Source organism: Vipera berus (genome assembly GCF_964194415.1).
Source record: "Vipera berus genome assembly, chromosome: 10".
NCBI classification, from domain to species: Eukaryota; Metazoa; Chordata; class Lepidosauria; order Squamata; family Viperidae; genus Vipera; species Vipera berus.
Window position 1 is genome coordinate 1,665,854 of NC_138213.1, and position 15,548 is coordinate 1,681,401.

At 46.1% G+C, this 15,548-nt stretch overlaps 1 protein-coding gene across 1 annotated transcript; it reads left to right on the forward strand.

Annotated features, from left to right (window-relative positions):
* The first annotated feature begins 5,736 nt into the window (after window positions 1-5,736).
* Window positions 5,737-14,649, forward strand: CA5A (carbonic anhydrase 5A). The gene is made up of 7 exons (XM_081335947.1): window positions 5,737-5,990; window positions 7,292-7,489; window positions 11,077-11,195; window positions 11,452-11,547; window positions 11,984-12,046; window positions 12,278-12,433; window positions 13,230-14,649. Exons 1-7 carry the CDS (start codon window positions 5,876-5,878, stop codon window positions 13,437-13,439), a joined length of 957 nt encoding a protein of 318 aa, XP_081192073.1. The 5' UTR covers window positions 5,737-5,875; the 3' UTR covers window positions 13,440-14,649.
* Window positions 14,650-15,548: the final 899 nt, after the last annotated feature.

The following is a 15,548-nucleotide window of genomic DNA, read 5'->3' on the forward strand; positions in this document are numbered from 1 at the left end:
AAACTGGAGGCTTGGAATTACACCTTGGTGCAGTAGAAAAACAAACCACCCAGTGCCTGATCAAGATTGCTCATTGAAAGCACTAATGATGAAGCCAACATTTGATATTTTCAACCCTTCGTGCAAAGTCATCAATCACTGGAGAAGACTTGGATGCTTTGAAAATTCAAAGGCCAACAGAGAATATGGCTAGTCACCATATCTACCGTCTATCTACGTCACCATCACTGATGATACAAGGAGCGGTTTACATGGGCTCAAAGAAGTCATGACGGATAGTCCTACCAAAATTTTATCTTTCAGGCCACCGAAACTTCAATAAAAATGAACAGCCGTTCTATTCCTTGATCTCTCTTGGGCTCCCCTTAAATATCAGGGCAGGGCCTGCTAGTTCCTGCCTACCAGATTGACAGAGCCGATGTTTTGAAGCTTACGTTGTCCAGACTTGGTGTAATCAGTTTAGGGCCTTTTTTAGGCACATTCTAGCAACCTAGTCTATAGTTTATGGTAAAAATTAACTCTCTGTACATACACAGTTTCCAATAGTAGATCAAAGGTTGCCTCTCACAGTTTATAGAAGAGAGATGCAAGATCCCTAATGGGCTCTGGGGGTCGGGGGGGCATTTCCTTATTCCTGGAGGTGGTGAGGATGACTTTCTTGTCCTTGAAGGTTAAGATCCTGCTAAAACCAGAGGAAGTAGCTACCTCTTGCCCCTTGGCGTCCCAGGGCGGCTTTGCTGAATGAGACCTATTTGCAAGTCAGCAGATCAGATATCACTAATCTCACAATTGTTTCCCCCATCACGGGTGATCTCTCCCCTTCCCCTCTTTATAGACTCAGTGTCCTTCGTCTGTAAAATGCTTCTGTGAACAGGACACCAGAACAAATATTGCGGTGTTTTAAAAGAAGATTGTGCAAAAGAGGAAAAAAGAATTGCCCGTTCAGAGTATTCTTCGCAATCCCAAAATTCTTAGGAAGGAGGAAGGATGACTTGAAGGTGGGTGCTTTCTCAGGGACAAAAGACAGCTCAGAGCATAAGGAGTGTCATCCTGCACCAGAACCTAAAATCAAAAGAGAATAGAGGGACAGGTTGAAATTTAACCTTTTTCGTTTTGGCAACCCCTTTGCCCCTGACAGGACATTGCCACTGTATCTGTCAATTTGAACGGGGAAAACATTTTTTATTTTCTTTTAAAAAAATGAATATATTTCTTACCAGTCTAAAAATAAGGAACTTGACCCATTGGAGCAAAAAGTTGAAAATTGCCTGGGGACAGTATCTGACACCCCGAAGATCCTGCAGTTTGATCAGCTGCACCCATAAAAACAGGTATGCTTCCTGTAAGTATCCAATTTTCTTATCCTTTTCAGGAAGATTGTAATTTAAACCGTTGGTGTTTGTGTGAATGGTATCAATAGATGTATGTTTCTGGTAGGAGAGAGCATTTTTATGAAATCAGGGCAGAAGCAATTGTTTTCATTTGCTTGTTTCCTTTTGCTATAATGAGACGTTTTATATTGTGACCAACATTTACAGTAAGCAATCGTTTTTGAAAGCAATTGGAGAATATTTTTTTTGTGGGGGGGAGAAAGAAACAAAGGGTTAAAAAATATTTCCCTTTTTGCCTGTTGCACTAGATTAAAATATTCTGCTTTCCAGTTTGGTGGATGGATTTAAGCCAGCCAATATTTTGCACATTCTAAACCAGGTGAAAAATCTCAGCTCAAGTGGTGACAAAATATCAAGGGGTGATTGAAAATATTATTTGTCTCTAAACCTGGGCAAAATCATATGGGATCTACCCCAAACTCAGCCTTTTCTCTTTTCGATGTATGCTTTCCTGCTACAAACCAGCATTACCTAACAAGCATCGCAGGGAACAGAGTTAAAAGACAGCAGCTAAGCAGTGCTATAACCAACCATGCCTTCGGGCAAAACGATGGTCTTTTATTTATTCTGGCTACTTTGGTACACCTGTGGTCACGCTGGCATATCAGTTTTGCTTTTCCACTCAATGGAAAATCCTTTGGACCTCTTAACGTATTAACCAAGTTTGTACAACAATTGCAAGGGGCCCCCTCAGCTTTAGAAACCGGAATTTCCAGTTAGATCAACAAACATTTTCAACAGAGGAAGATCAACTTGTCTGGGTTTCGAAATAAATACTGGTAGATCAGCTATGGATCATTGGAACGAACAGGATTTCATGAATAACACAGAATAAAAGAGATGGAAGGGACCTTGGGGGTCTTTCTTCTAGTCCAACCCCCCCTGCTCAGGCAGGAGACCCAATAGCATTTCAGACAGGTGGCTGCCCCGTCTCTTCTCAAAAGCCCCCAAGATGACATAATTTTCAGATATAATTTATAAAACATAATTTTTCAGGTAAAAGCAGTTGTTCTGAACATTTTTTTAAAAATCCCATAACTGCATTTAGCCAGTGCTATTGTTTAAAAGCTTCCTTTCAACCAAACTCATCTTCTTGTAACTTTGTGAATTTGACGTAGTTTTCTTACTTAGCAAGAAAAGGGACGTTAACTTCTTTAAGGACATTTTTTCTGAGTAACAGATAGCTTTGTGTCCCATCAAGAGCCAAGAAGACCAGTTTCTATTTATCTTTGAGGCTGTTAGGAGTGTTCAAAATGTCACAGAAAAAGGACACAAACTTTGGAAAACTCAGTTTTTCATCTGATGCAAAAAAGGATGATCAGGAAGGTAGGAAAAATTGAAGCCAACTGCAAATAATCACATCCTGTGGTTTCTCAGCTTCTTGCTTAGCCCGTTGCAGTGACAGCCAGTTCTGGATTATTCAAACAACCATCATGAAGCTAAGCAGGCTTGGCACAAAGAGATCCAAGTTTCATAAACCCATTCCTGTATTCAAAATGCAGTATATAGCCAGAGGTACATGAGGGTGAAACATACTAGCATTTCATATTTTACTATCCCTGGGTTTTTTCCACCAGGACCACAATCACTGCCAAACTTTTTTTAACATGAATGAAAATCCACAGGAAATTTTCAGTCAGTTTTTCTCATCTAGAACAACAGTATGACTCACACAAGTAACTGTGGACATGTTTTTCTCCCCTTTCTTGGCCTTCTCAAAGGATTCCTAAAACAGATTCCAAGAGTCATTTAAAAATATAAATGAATCCTTTGATTCCTTGCCCTACTGCAATTTCAATCAGGTTATTAGCAAAAAAAGATGGGCTACTCCACTCCATTTCATAAATAATTCCAAGAGATCATCTCCTGATAGTATGGAATCATCTTGGCTGGGGAATTCTGGGAGTTGAAATCCATATATCTTAAAGTATGCTGGCTGGGGAATTCTGGAAATTGTGATCCAAGGTCAGAAAGGCTGTGCAAAGAGATTCCAGCTGAGTGTTTCTCGGCTTTGGCAACTTAAAGATGGGTGTACTTCAGCTAGAAATTCTGGGAGCTGAAGTCCACCCATCTTCAAATTGCCAACTTTGAGAACCATTGCCCTGGGCAATGGGATGCTCATGCAAAAATACGAAAGGAGTTAAGCCAGGGGTCCCCAAACCTGGCAAGTTTAAGACTTGTAGACTTCCAACATCCAGAATTCTCAGCCAGCCATGCTGGCTAGGGAATTCTGGGAGTTGAAGTGCACAAATCTTAAAAGTTATCAAGTTTGGAAACCCCTGAGTTAAGCGGTCAAACTTCTTCCTGCAGGAATCCTCCTCATTTATTCATTATTTGGAGATTATACATTCCATTCAGATTCTCGAGGCTTAAACCTCCACGGAGAGTTTTCATAACAGGCTAAAATTTGAGAAGCAACCTCACCCAGATACCCTCTCTATAAAGCGGGCAGATCCAGCAGTGCCAAAGGACTGGAACGGGGTGGGGTGGATGTGTGCCCCTCTCTAAAGTCTGAAAAGGCACACGTTTGCGTGGTTACAGGATGCAGAAACCAAGAGCCATCCAGAGTTGCCTTATTTGCCTTCTGTTTGGGGCAAATTGCCATGGAGGTTTTGCCAGCTCAGCCATGGAGAAAAAGCCCTTTTGCCAGTAGGGAGTGGTTTCAATTAACCTTTGCTGTGCCCATAACCTATTCTCTCTAGCCTTATCTGTGCCCATAACCTATTCTCTCTAGCCTTATCTGTGCCCATAACCTATTCTCTCTAGCCTTATCTGTGCCCATAACCTATTCTCTCTAGCCTTATCGGGTGTTCCAAAGCCTTCGCATTTTAAAAAACTGCCTTAAATTCTTCTCTTTTTTCCTCCTGTATTTCCACCTTCCAATCTAAGCATTTACTTGTCTTCACGTTACCCTGGAGCCTCAGCTGATTAGCAGTGGGAACCAGCTGAGCTTGTCCATCACACTAAGCTAAAAGCCATGGCTAGCAAACCACGATGGATGTGCTCACACAATAAACTACATGAGAGTCTGGTTCAGATAAGACCTCCTATAATAACTTGGCTTCTATTTTGTCATTGTAGTTTGGCCGTGTACAGGTTGACATTATTGTGCAAGCACCGTTTATTTGCTAAGGATAAAATACGCGCCACGGGTGTCAGACTGCAGTTGTGTGCTGCATGCAGAGTTCTTTTAAAAGCCCCAAGGACAAACTGCCTCTTAGAAGTGAATTCTCTCAACCACTTGGAAGTTGTGTGGATCGCATCTCCCAGAACTCCCCACTGAGCTTGCTTCTGATTTCTGAGAGTTGAAGTCCAGGCATCTTTTAAGTTGCCAAGGCTGAGAAAATTGTACCAGATTAAAATAAAGCAGCTCCAGTTTGGCTCTATCTGTACAAGACATTATGTTCCTATGGCAATCTGAACCACATCCAGCAAAAGGGGGGGGGGCTAAGAAGTGGCCTTTTTGCACATGAAATGAGTGTGGAAGCTGCCCTCTATATTGTCCAAGCTGGGCACAGAGCCCGGGCAAGACTTCCTGTCCACGGACAGTATTGTTCAGCTTATTCACAATCACAAGTGAGATGCCCTTGGAATGTAAAATTCCCTGAAGCTCAAGCAAGTCAGCCCTTCAAGTAATGGCAGAGTAAAATGATTTATTTAGAGGAAAGAGTCAGAAATGCTGATGCAGGTTCTGCTTTTAAGAGACAGGCGTTTTTCAAAGTTTATTTCAATAAAATCAGGCTTGAGTGGTGGCTGTTTTAAAGGCTGCGCGAATCATCGCCCAACCGCACAGTCCCCCCCCCAGTTGTCGCAAAAAGGGTGGCAAGAGAGCAGCAAAGAGAAGACACCCCCCCCAAAAGGAGGAATTCTATCTCTTAATTCACCCAAACCAATCTAGCCTCTTGTGGGAATCAGTTCTCTGCGGATTTGTAGGGAAAAGTCCCGGCCAGAGAAAGCGCCGCGGAAGGCAAAGTCTTGTGCATCAGCGCTTGAAAAAAATAATAATAAACTTGTTTTTCCAGTCCATAGATGGCCCCGTTGTCTCGGGCAGGGGTCTCCAAACTTGGCCACTCGAAGACTTGGGGATTTCAACTCCCAGAATCCCCCAGCCAGCCTTCGCCGTTGAAGCCCGCACATCCTCCAGCAGGTTGAGAAACGCCCCCCCCCCTTCGGCTTGGAGGAAGCCCCTTCCAGCCGGGGTTCCGCGTCCAGCCGGGGAGGGCTCCCACAACCGCCCGACCGGACGGCTGCGTGGCGGGGGCGGGCTGCCCGCCCACCGCGAAGAGGGGCTGGGTTGCGTGCGGGGGGCTTCCGAGAGCGCCGGGCCGCGGGCTCCGCCCGGGGAGCCTCCCTCGGGCCGGGAGGAGGAGGAGCCCGCGGAGGCTGCCCGCCCAGCCAGCCGGAGGCTCCGCGCCGGGCTCGGGGTGGTCCAGGCGGGCGGAGCGAGCCGGCGCAGCGCCTCCTGGAACCGGCCGGTCGCCCCCATGGCCCGGCTGCTCCTGCCGCTGCTCCGCCGGGCGCCCGCAGCCTTGGCCGGCCGGGACGGGACGCGGCGCTGCAGCCTGGGCGCCTGCGCTTCTTATCGCCTCCGGGACGGCGGTGAGTGGCCCCCGGGGGGATTCCTCTCCCCCCCCCTTTTACTTGCTTCCCTCCCTCTAAGCAACTCCAGTTTGGGGCATCCGGCAGGCTCCCCCACCCCAAAGTTTCCGTCTCCTTCACCCTCTTTAATAACGCCCCCCCAGCGGCTTAGAAACGCCAGAGGGCAGAAGGGACGGGGGTGGGGGGGGTGGGAGGGGTGATGATGGTTTCCGGTTTTTTCTTTGGGCCAGTTGATGTTGCCAAAAGATCAGGAGTTTGACAGCACCTCCCCTGCCTCGCCCAGTTTGTCCCAAGGCAGAAGGCCATTTCATCAGAAAACCTTTTCCCCCACCAGGTCCTCTTACCCTGCCCCCCTTGAAGCCCCCCCCCCGCTTTTTCCAAACTCCTGTGTTTCCCCTTTGCTTCTGCTGGGGGTGGGGGGTCTTTTGAAAACCCAAGGCAAACCCCTTCCTGCCTTTCTCCGTCTCCAGGCAGCGTTCCTCCTCCTGCCTACTCCGTATCCCAGATTCGGGCTATTTGCACAGACTTGCCTCCAACGGAATAGGGTGTTCCCCTGGCAGCTGGCTATGCCACAATTCAGCCTCTGGAGATGTTTTAATGGGGAAGGATCTGGATGGCCGGTGCTGCCCCCACTCTTTGTTCACCACGGCACTGACTCATTTCAAAAGAAGAAAAAGAAACTCGTCAAACTCATCACCCAGAGATAAGTGGGAAGTCAAGGAAGAGAATGGCCCGTAACAGAATTTTATCCTGCTTGGGATGGGCGCCGGTGAGTCAGTGCCCTGGTTAGCAAAACAAAGAAGGCAGCGTGGAAAAATTGCATGGGCGTAGGTGGAGCATTCCACCCTGTCTCCCTGAGTTACAAATGCAAGGCCACTTGAAAACTTAATTGAAATTATGCTGAGTTTCTCCTCACCCTACGGAGCTGTTATTCTTGCAGAATGAGAACTTGAAGGCTTCAGCTAAGGCTGCTCTTCTTCAATTCCTAGCTGCTAAGACTTTGAATGTTGATTCAGTAGCCATGTTTCCACCCATCTTAAAAGTATGCTGGCTGGGGAATTCTGGGAGTAGAAGTCCATCTCAGATGTCACATGACGTCGCGCAACGTATCGGGGGCTTTTCACCATTGCCAGCAATGGGGTTGGCGCGGCTTCTGGATGATGCGTCCGGCCCGCGGGCCGGCACTTTGACACCCCTGATCTATCTTATAGCATGCTAGCTGGGGGATTCTGGGATATGAAGTCCACGCATCTTAAAATTGCCAAGGTTGCTAAACCCTGGTCTATACCTTCTCCTCCCAGTACACCCTCTCTGGCAGAGCCCAATCACCATCCCAGGAGGCAGCCGCCAATCTCCGATTAATATCCAGTGGAGAGACAGCGTTTATGACCCTCACCTGAAACCGCTGGAGATAAGCTATGATCCGGACACTTGTCTCCACATGTGGAACAACGGATACTCCTTCCTGGTTGAGTTTGAGGACTCTGTGGATAAATCAAGTAAGAGCAACTGAAGTTAAGGTGTGCTGTGCAGAGGTGGAACATAAAAGCAGTGACTGGAAAAGGAATTTGTGGAAGTTAGCAAAAGATTTCAAAATCCAAATAAATCTGAAAAGTGTAGTAGACACGGTCACGCTTAGGGGTGTGTAGATGTACACTTCACCATCATATATTTTGGGGGTGGAGTTGCTTGTGCCCCAATTAACAGGGAGCCGTGTAATAAAGCAGATGGGTCTTTCTTTGTATGATTCCCCAGATTTGTTCTGCCTGCTAAAATCCACTTCCAGATGCAACCTAGCCAACGTTTAAAAAAATATTTATTATTAGGGCACGCTTCCAAAACCTCTGATGCCCTTTGTTCAGTTTTTAACCTTGCCTTCTGCAAAGTACAAGATGCCATCTGAGTGGTTGCATAATATGTGTTCTCTGTTGAAAGCTGTTTGGGCCAGCAACCTATGTTAAGGGAAGGTAAAAGCCGGTTATCACCTTGACTCAGCTGACAGATAAGCTTTCTGAATAAAGCACCTGAAAGGATCTAAAAAGATATGGCCTCCCTTTTTAACAATGCCTCTTCTGGTCTCGGGAAATATTTTATCTGCAAGGAAACCAGTACCTGGCTAAGCTTTTCATGAATCTCTCTTTCTTCCTTCCTTCCTTCTTTCTTTCTTTCTTTCTTTCTTTCTTTCTTTCTTTCTTTCTTTCTTTCTTTCTTTCTTCTTTCTTCTTTCTTTCTCTTTCTTTCTCTTTTAAAGAAAGAAAAAAGGTCAACTTTATGAGCTAACTTAAACAATGGCTTCTGTGCTTCTACAGCTATGCTATTTCCATTAAATAGGAACAGTTCTACACCAGGCAGAAATTAAAAGAACCCCTTAACGGCTTAGCACAATTGTAAGCCTATCTAGTCTGTGAATCAGCGTCAGGCCTCTCAAGTATTAAATCCTGCTCTGAGGAGTGTACCAACATAAGTGCTGCTCTGGATCTGAAAGCAAAACGTTGAACTGACAGGGTGCAAACAGAGCATCGGTCTGCAAACCCTTTCAGCAGCCGTGCCTGTTTCAGGGCTTGCTGTTTTTCGCAGCTCTGTGCTCCAGATAGCTTGATTCTTTTGTCTTTGAATCCAGTGTGTGGCACATCCCAGATTTTTAGTGGCCTGATGTTGCTGAACTACAAGTCCCAGCATCCCTCATGCTGGCTGGGGCTATTGGGAGTTCCAGTTCAGCAGCACTTTCCCACGCTGCGCTTCAGTTCCTGCAAAGAGAAATGCCACAGCGTGACAGACTTGGAAAAGCTTTTCAGTGCCATTTGTCCCCAAATGGGATAACTTTGCTTGTCTGCTTTTGGGGCTCTCTCAATCCCCACTTCTACCCCTCTCATTCCCTCAGTCCAGCACGAATGGCATTATGTAGATCAGAAGTTCCGGACAAAAGCTGAACCAATTTCTTCCTTTGCAAACTTCCAAGAATGCTTTACTGCAGTGCTTCTCAAACTTTGGCAACTTTAAGATAGTAGACTTCGACAGCCAGAATTCCATGCTGGCCAGGGAATTCTGGGAGTTGTAGTCCACACCTCTTAAAGTTGCCAAGTTTGAGAAACACTGCTTCACAGTACCCTTTTTCTTTCTTTTGCGTTTTTTGTTGTTTTTCGGAAACATAAATGATTATATTCACTCTTTTTTTTCTTCTTTTAGTGCTGTCTCCTTTTAGTTTTGGGGGTCTCTCTCTCTCCTTTCCTTTCTTTCTCCTCGCTTCTGCTCTTCAAGGAAAATAAAATTAGAGAAGAGGAAAAGTGGATTAAAGCTAAAGTTGAAAAGGAAAGACAGTGCAGGAAGGTAAGTCAGTGGGCACAGAAACAGGACACTGGGCAAGATGCCCCCATATTTGTAGCCAGGATGAAAGTAGATTGGTGGTGGGCACAGGGTGGCAGCAAAGCAAAGGGACGAATATCAAAGTACGTGACGGTGGTGTGCTGGCGTTGCCATCTGGTGACTGGTGGGAAGTGTAGAATAGAACGACATTGTGGCTCATGTATAGCAGAGTTTCCAAAATGAGAAGTTTCATCCCCAAACGATAGAAACCTTGCAGATTGCCAAGGGCTTAAGCCAGCAAAAACCACACACCCTCTTCCCCCACCTTAATTAGAAGCTCAGAATCCACTTCTGGTATTTGACCCATCAGGAATGTTGCTCGAGTCTGTATTTCAAGTTTTTTCCTGGTTCTGGGTCAGATCTGAAGGTAAACAACTGCATTTTGCAGTGCGCATCCTTCAGTCTCCACCAGAAGGCAGTCGCGCCCAGCCCTTTCTGTCAGTCTCCCGTCAAAATGGGAGGAAAAAACAGGAAACAGAAAAAGGCTGTTTTGATTCTGCCAAGCTGCTGAGAAATTGTATTAGACTTTCCAGGACTCGGATATTCTTTTCTGTTCCCCGAGATTTTAACTATCTGACAGAGGCAACTACTGTTGGAAAGATAAAAATGGATTTGTAAGACTGTAAAAATTTAACCCTTCCAGCTTTGCCTTCTCGTTGGAGAAAATGTTAGGTCAGAGAGTCTTAATTTGGCCTTTTTGCTTAAAACATCACTTTTTCACAACTGAAGCTCAGTCAGCTGCCAATTTCCCGGCCAAAGCCAGGACTGTATTATAAAACTGTTGCTGCAAAACTCACTTAACAAATTTCTCACTTGGCAACCTAAATTTTGGGCTCAGTTGTGGTGGTAACCCGAGGACCACCTGCACTCACCCTGCACTGACTCTGTGCTTAGAATCGTGGCGCCCAGGATCCTGCTCACCTGAACTGGACACTGCAGCTGGCCTGGCTTTCCTAGAGGCCGATCTGGTGCTGGGCTCCGAGAACCTTTCTGGTGACCAATGTTGGTCAGGAGGCCAGAAATATCCCTGCAAAGATCATGGATCAATGCAGGCTCCATCTTTAGTTCTCGGGGACGTGAGCGTCCTTGTGCTGCTTCTGTGAGCCACTCCAGACACGCTCATTCACCCAAGCAGAGGAGATCCACGGCATGTCAAGTACATTTTCTCCTAAGACGCCGGAGTTTGTTTGAGTGAGAATTGGGTGGTCTCGGCCTCACTGAGCTAGAGCAGACCGGGGGTTGATTTCCTCAGAAAAAGCTACCTTACTGAGATGGGATCTAAAACAAGATTTTTGCAAGTCAAATTGTGCTGGACGTCCTTCCCCCCACCCACCCCCTTATACTCCAGTGAATTGGGGGGGTGTCTGCCTGAACTCTTCCCAATGTTATATCACTGCTTGGGCTTCAAACACGTCTCAGCCCCTTTTCCCTAGGCAACTGTTCCTGCCCGTCGCCATCGAGGTCCCCTTCCTGATTCCTTACAGGTGGGCACCCAGTCGGCCTGTTTCACGTCCCCACGCCAGTTATCAAAATTAGGCAAGTGCAGCATCTCTTCCAACTATTTTTCAGTGCAAAATGATCGTGTGAGCCCCAAACTGCCTTTTAACGGTTTGAAACCAAAGCAAACCAGCAGTGCAGAATCCAGGTCCCAATTGTGAATGACATGGACCACTCCTCTACAGCCCCCCCCTCCCCCTGAACACGTGCCTTTTCTTCCTGGCAGTCATAACTGGGGGTCCCTTGGAGAACAACTACCGGTTGAAGCAGTTCCATTTTCACTGGGGAGCTGTCAACGAATGGGGCTCCGAGCACACCGTGGACTGCAAGGTGTTCCCAGCGGAGGTAAGAGGAAGAGCTGGTGAAGACCAGCAGGGATGCTTGCAAGGCGAAGGAGGCGATGGGGGTCTTCCCCCAGCCCTGCAGGGGTGGTCCGCAGAGATATTTTAATTTCTGGGGAAGCAGCCTCTCATTCTGCACTCAGGAACCACGCAGTTCTTAACATGCCCAGCGGTTTCAGAGCTTTGCAATTGTGGCTCTCTGGAGCGGCCCGTGGACAGCCAGCCGCCCACAGCATTATGCTTCTCCTTGCTCCTTCCAGCTGCATTTAGTTCACTGGAATTGCTGCAAATTTGGAAGTTTCGAAGAAGCTCTAATGGACGAAAATGGTCTGGCTGTCATTGGAGTATTTTTGAAGGTATGGCGATGGTGGAAAAATTGAAATGTTCCTGTTATTCCTCCCAATCTGTTGCTGTTTTTCTTACACAATAAGCATCATTTAAGTAACTGTGTTTATTTTGGTTCCTTTGTGGATTTGCATGCAATATGCTGCAATAATAGCATCAGAATATAATTTGGCCCATTTTACACACAAACACAGGAAGGAAGGTGTAAATAGAGACAAAACAGACCTGTGGGAAGGAAATGGGAGGAGAAGACCAACTCCTTCAAGCAACGGATAAGAAATTTCTCTACAGAGAGCCAGTGAATTTATTTAGGGTTTTTTTCTTGGGTGGTCTTTCAGAGAAGCCGTTCGTGGGGAAATGGGTGGGATCAGGAGATCAGACACCCGTTGCCCTAAAGTTTATCAAGGAGTAAAGATCTGAATCCAAACCTTATCTTTGCTTTGACAGCTTGGAGCCACTCATAACGGTCTGCAGAAATTAGTAGATGCCTTGCCCTCCATTAAGTACAAGGTACGATGAAGGCTGGGCTCTTTCCTACTTGCCTGGAATGCCCTGTCTACTCAAAGGAAGCAGAGGGCCGTCTTTAAGTCCTTGCTTCCCAAAAATGGAAGAAGGAAGATTCAAGTACAACGCTGGGTGGGCACACAAGGGGTTTTTTTTAATCTATGTTTCCAAAATCCACAAAGGTATTTCCAAACAGCTGTCCCAAACTAACCATTTGCTGTTGATGGGATTTCTTAGGATTCTCTGGTTGAACTTGAGGAGTTTGATCCTTCCTGCTTGTTGCCTTCATGCCCAGATTATTGGACTTATTCAGGATCTCTGACCACTCCCCCACTTTCAGAGTCGGTCACCTGGATCATCAAGAAGAAAGCAATTGAGGTCGATGAAGACCAGGTCTGTCAAAGGGGAACCAGACTTGTGTTATCAGATTTGAGAAGGTGGGAGGAGTAACACCATCCAAAATCTTGCTTAGGCAGTAATATATAGACAGGCTTCACATTTTTCACCCAGCTGTGGTTTGTTTCAACCACAGTTTATGGAGTAAACACAAGTGGTTTGATCTGTGTATAAGGGCGAGTCATAAACAACAGTTGGTTTTGTACATCATGCCAAGCCCTGGCCAAACAAGCGATATCACGGCTTTATCCAGGAGTCTCTTGTGGAAGAGATGGCAAAGTAGCCAGGCTGAAATAGAAGATGAGCTGAAAATTTATCCATAGGTGTGGTTCCTGCTGAGTCAGTTTTCCCACTTTTAACTACGGTTCTTTTTGCAAAAGTACCACAAGGTACTTTTGTGTGGATAAATGGAGGATAGAGGATTGAGCTGGTTTGGGATCCGCAGGATGAAGAGAAAAGAACACAGCTGGATGTCCACCGTCCTGGCTGGTGGTGACCGGCACTCTACTCTGGCATATCTAGATTGGGGTCGGCTAGCTTAAATATTGCAGTTGCCTGGATCTTGAGTGGGGAGTAGTTGAATCTAGAGTAGAACTCCTGGGCAGGGTAAGAACGCAGAAAGATTAGAAGTCCCATTGCGTCCCACAGACTTGTCACCCATGCCACAAAAGCTTTTGTTGAATTTGAAGGTAACTGTTGGCCAGTCTTTCCAGGAGCTCTTCAGAGCTGCAGACTCCAGAGAAAGGGAACCCAAGAGAAGCTCACCGTCTCGCTCTCCCTTCCTCCCCCCTAGCTCGAGGTCTTTCGGATGCTGCTCTTTACTCCGGATGGAGAAGACGAGAAGAGGATGGTGGACAACTTCCGTCCGTTGCAGCCCATCATGGATCGAACAGTCCGCTCATCCTTTCCAAAGCACTTCTGGCAGGACATGGAAAAGCCCTCGGAGGACCAGATTTTCCATGCCCCCCAGCAAGCGCCCCTTCGTGACAGTCTGCAACTTTAAGCAGCTAAATGTTACCTGTGCCTGAAAAGTAGTTTAGCATAAAGCTGGGGCCGAGAGATTTCTGGTCCCTTGCTTTTCCAGAAGACTGCTCTTTTAGCGTGAGAACCACTTGGCCTCCAGTCTTCTCCCAGTAACAGTTCAAAGCACCAGTTAGGACTCCAAGCCTCACCTCTACTGCCCAGGTGTTTCTCCATCAGCAGATGCTCCATTGCAGGAGCTGCACGGTTGGGCAAGGCCTCTCAGAGGACCCCTAAGGAACCAGGCAATCTGCAAAGCAGGACTGTTCACCAAGAGAGGTAAATTTGTACAATTTGGCAAGGGCAGGCATTGGTTTTGGGTTTCAAGCTACTTTGACCCAGATGCCAGGATTATAACAACCTGAATTGCCAATTGTTCTGGGAATTATAGTACTAGCACACCTGAGGGCCATCGTGTTGCAGAAACCTTTTGCAGATGACCTAGTCCTTATTTACCTCTAAAGGGTGGTCTAACTTTATAGCAGCTCCTCTACTCCCCCAGCAATTTTCCTGTCTCAGTACATACAAGAGGCTGGGATAATTTGGGATCTAGGAAACAAGAGGAAAGCTTTTTCTGCATAAAGCAGCAGATATGAACAGATTTCGGGCTATGGAACAACCAGGCTCGCTTAGAAGGAAATACCTAACATAGGCACCAAATACGTTACAAGGAAACATGACAGGATCCATTTCCTGTCCTAAATATGTGTACTTACTGATGCATAAAGGCTGCCAGACGTAAATATGGATATTTCTTTCATTCTGTAGCACTTCAGTAGCTTAAAACAAAAAAAACTAGAGCCTGCACAGTGCCTGATCATGTGGAAGACAATCAATCCACTATCGCAGCCTGCTAAATCTTCCATTGGGATTATCAGTGCCATAACTGATCAGGGGCCTTCAAAACAGGAGGTCAGCTGCATCAGAGGACTTGTATGTGAAGAAGCTTAACTTGTGTGCATCGGAGCAGAAGCAAATCAACAGCACTTTAAAAAGTAGACTTACGGCAGCGTGGACTTTCCTGGCCTTTCTGTTTTTCATATCAGAGTTTTATATCTCCTAAGTCCTTTTTCCTCTACATGTAAAAGAATCATTATAGGGAGGCCGAGAGATTGATGGATCTATTCAGCGTTTATGAAGGTGCAGAAAGGAAGTTTAAGCTGTTATGCATCTTTATAATAAATATGAAGTCCTCTCTCTCTTTCTCTCTTGTCCAGAAGTTATTTCAGCTGTATTTGCCCTGGGAAAGAGGAAGGAGGGAAAATGAATTGTTTCATTGTGTGGGAAGTGGCAACAACTAGATAAAATTTTTCTCCTAAAATGCATTGAAATGGAAAAACAATACCCTACTGTTTTGACTGCAACATTTGTTAAGGAATAATGTGACGGCTCATTATGGTCTCTCGGAGTGCCGGAAATGTGTCCTCTAAACACACACGTGCTGTGTTTTGAAGGCTGTTGTGCTTGCCTGTTCTTTCCAGACAACCTGTAAAGAGAGCCCTGCAAAATCATCTGCAGAGTAACTAAATTCTGCAAATTGACAGATTTCAAAAACGAGAGAGGTCTAAGGGGAGATCGGGGGGGGGGGGGGATGGGGGTCTGTTGAACACAGCTGGCATCTCACACTTCATTTGCAGCAAAATATCTTGACTTCAGGAAGCTAAAGGGTGATAATGGCCCAGAGCAACATTATGAACTTCTCCTGTTCACTACAGAGGCAGAAAAATGAACACAACCAGGATCGTCTAGCTTTTTTGCCCTCATAAGGCAGCTCTTGGATTTCCAAATTCTATTGAACGCCTCTGGTTTCCTTAAGTAGGTTTGGCAGAGATGTGCAGGAGAAAAAGAGGCTCACATCTATACTGTCCTGCAAAAATTGTGCCTTGAAAGATGTCTAAACCAAAATCTGTCCAGATGAGCCGAGGACCAAAGAGACAGCTAAGCTACGGTAGAGGAGCCCTTCGTGGTTGACCCGCTCAAATGCTGTGGGGCTAGCGACTAGCTTGCTTCTAGAAGAAGCATGTGTTGTTTTCCGAAGGCTGTGTGGGAAGTGACTTGTGCCCTATCTCTTGACCTTGGAACTAAATCCCTT

Excerpts from the sequence above, each read along its gene's own strand:
- CA5A (XM_081335947.1), top strand. The coding sequence starts at position 5,876 with ATGGCCCGGCTGCTCCTGCCGCTGCTCCGCCGGGCGCCCGCAGCCTTG. Across the intron at positions 7,490-11,076 it reads GGACTCTGTGGATAAATCAA|TCATAACTGGGGGTCCCTTG; the intron begins GTAAGAGCAACT and ends TCTTCCTGGCAG. Across the intron at positions 11,196-11,451 it reads GCAAGGTGTTCCCAGCGGAG|CTGCATTTAGTTCACTGGAA; the intron begins GTAAGAGGAAGA and ends TGCTCCTTCCAG.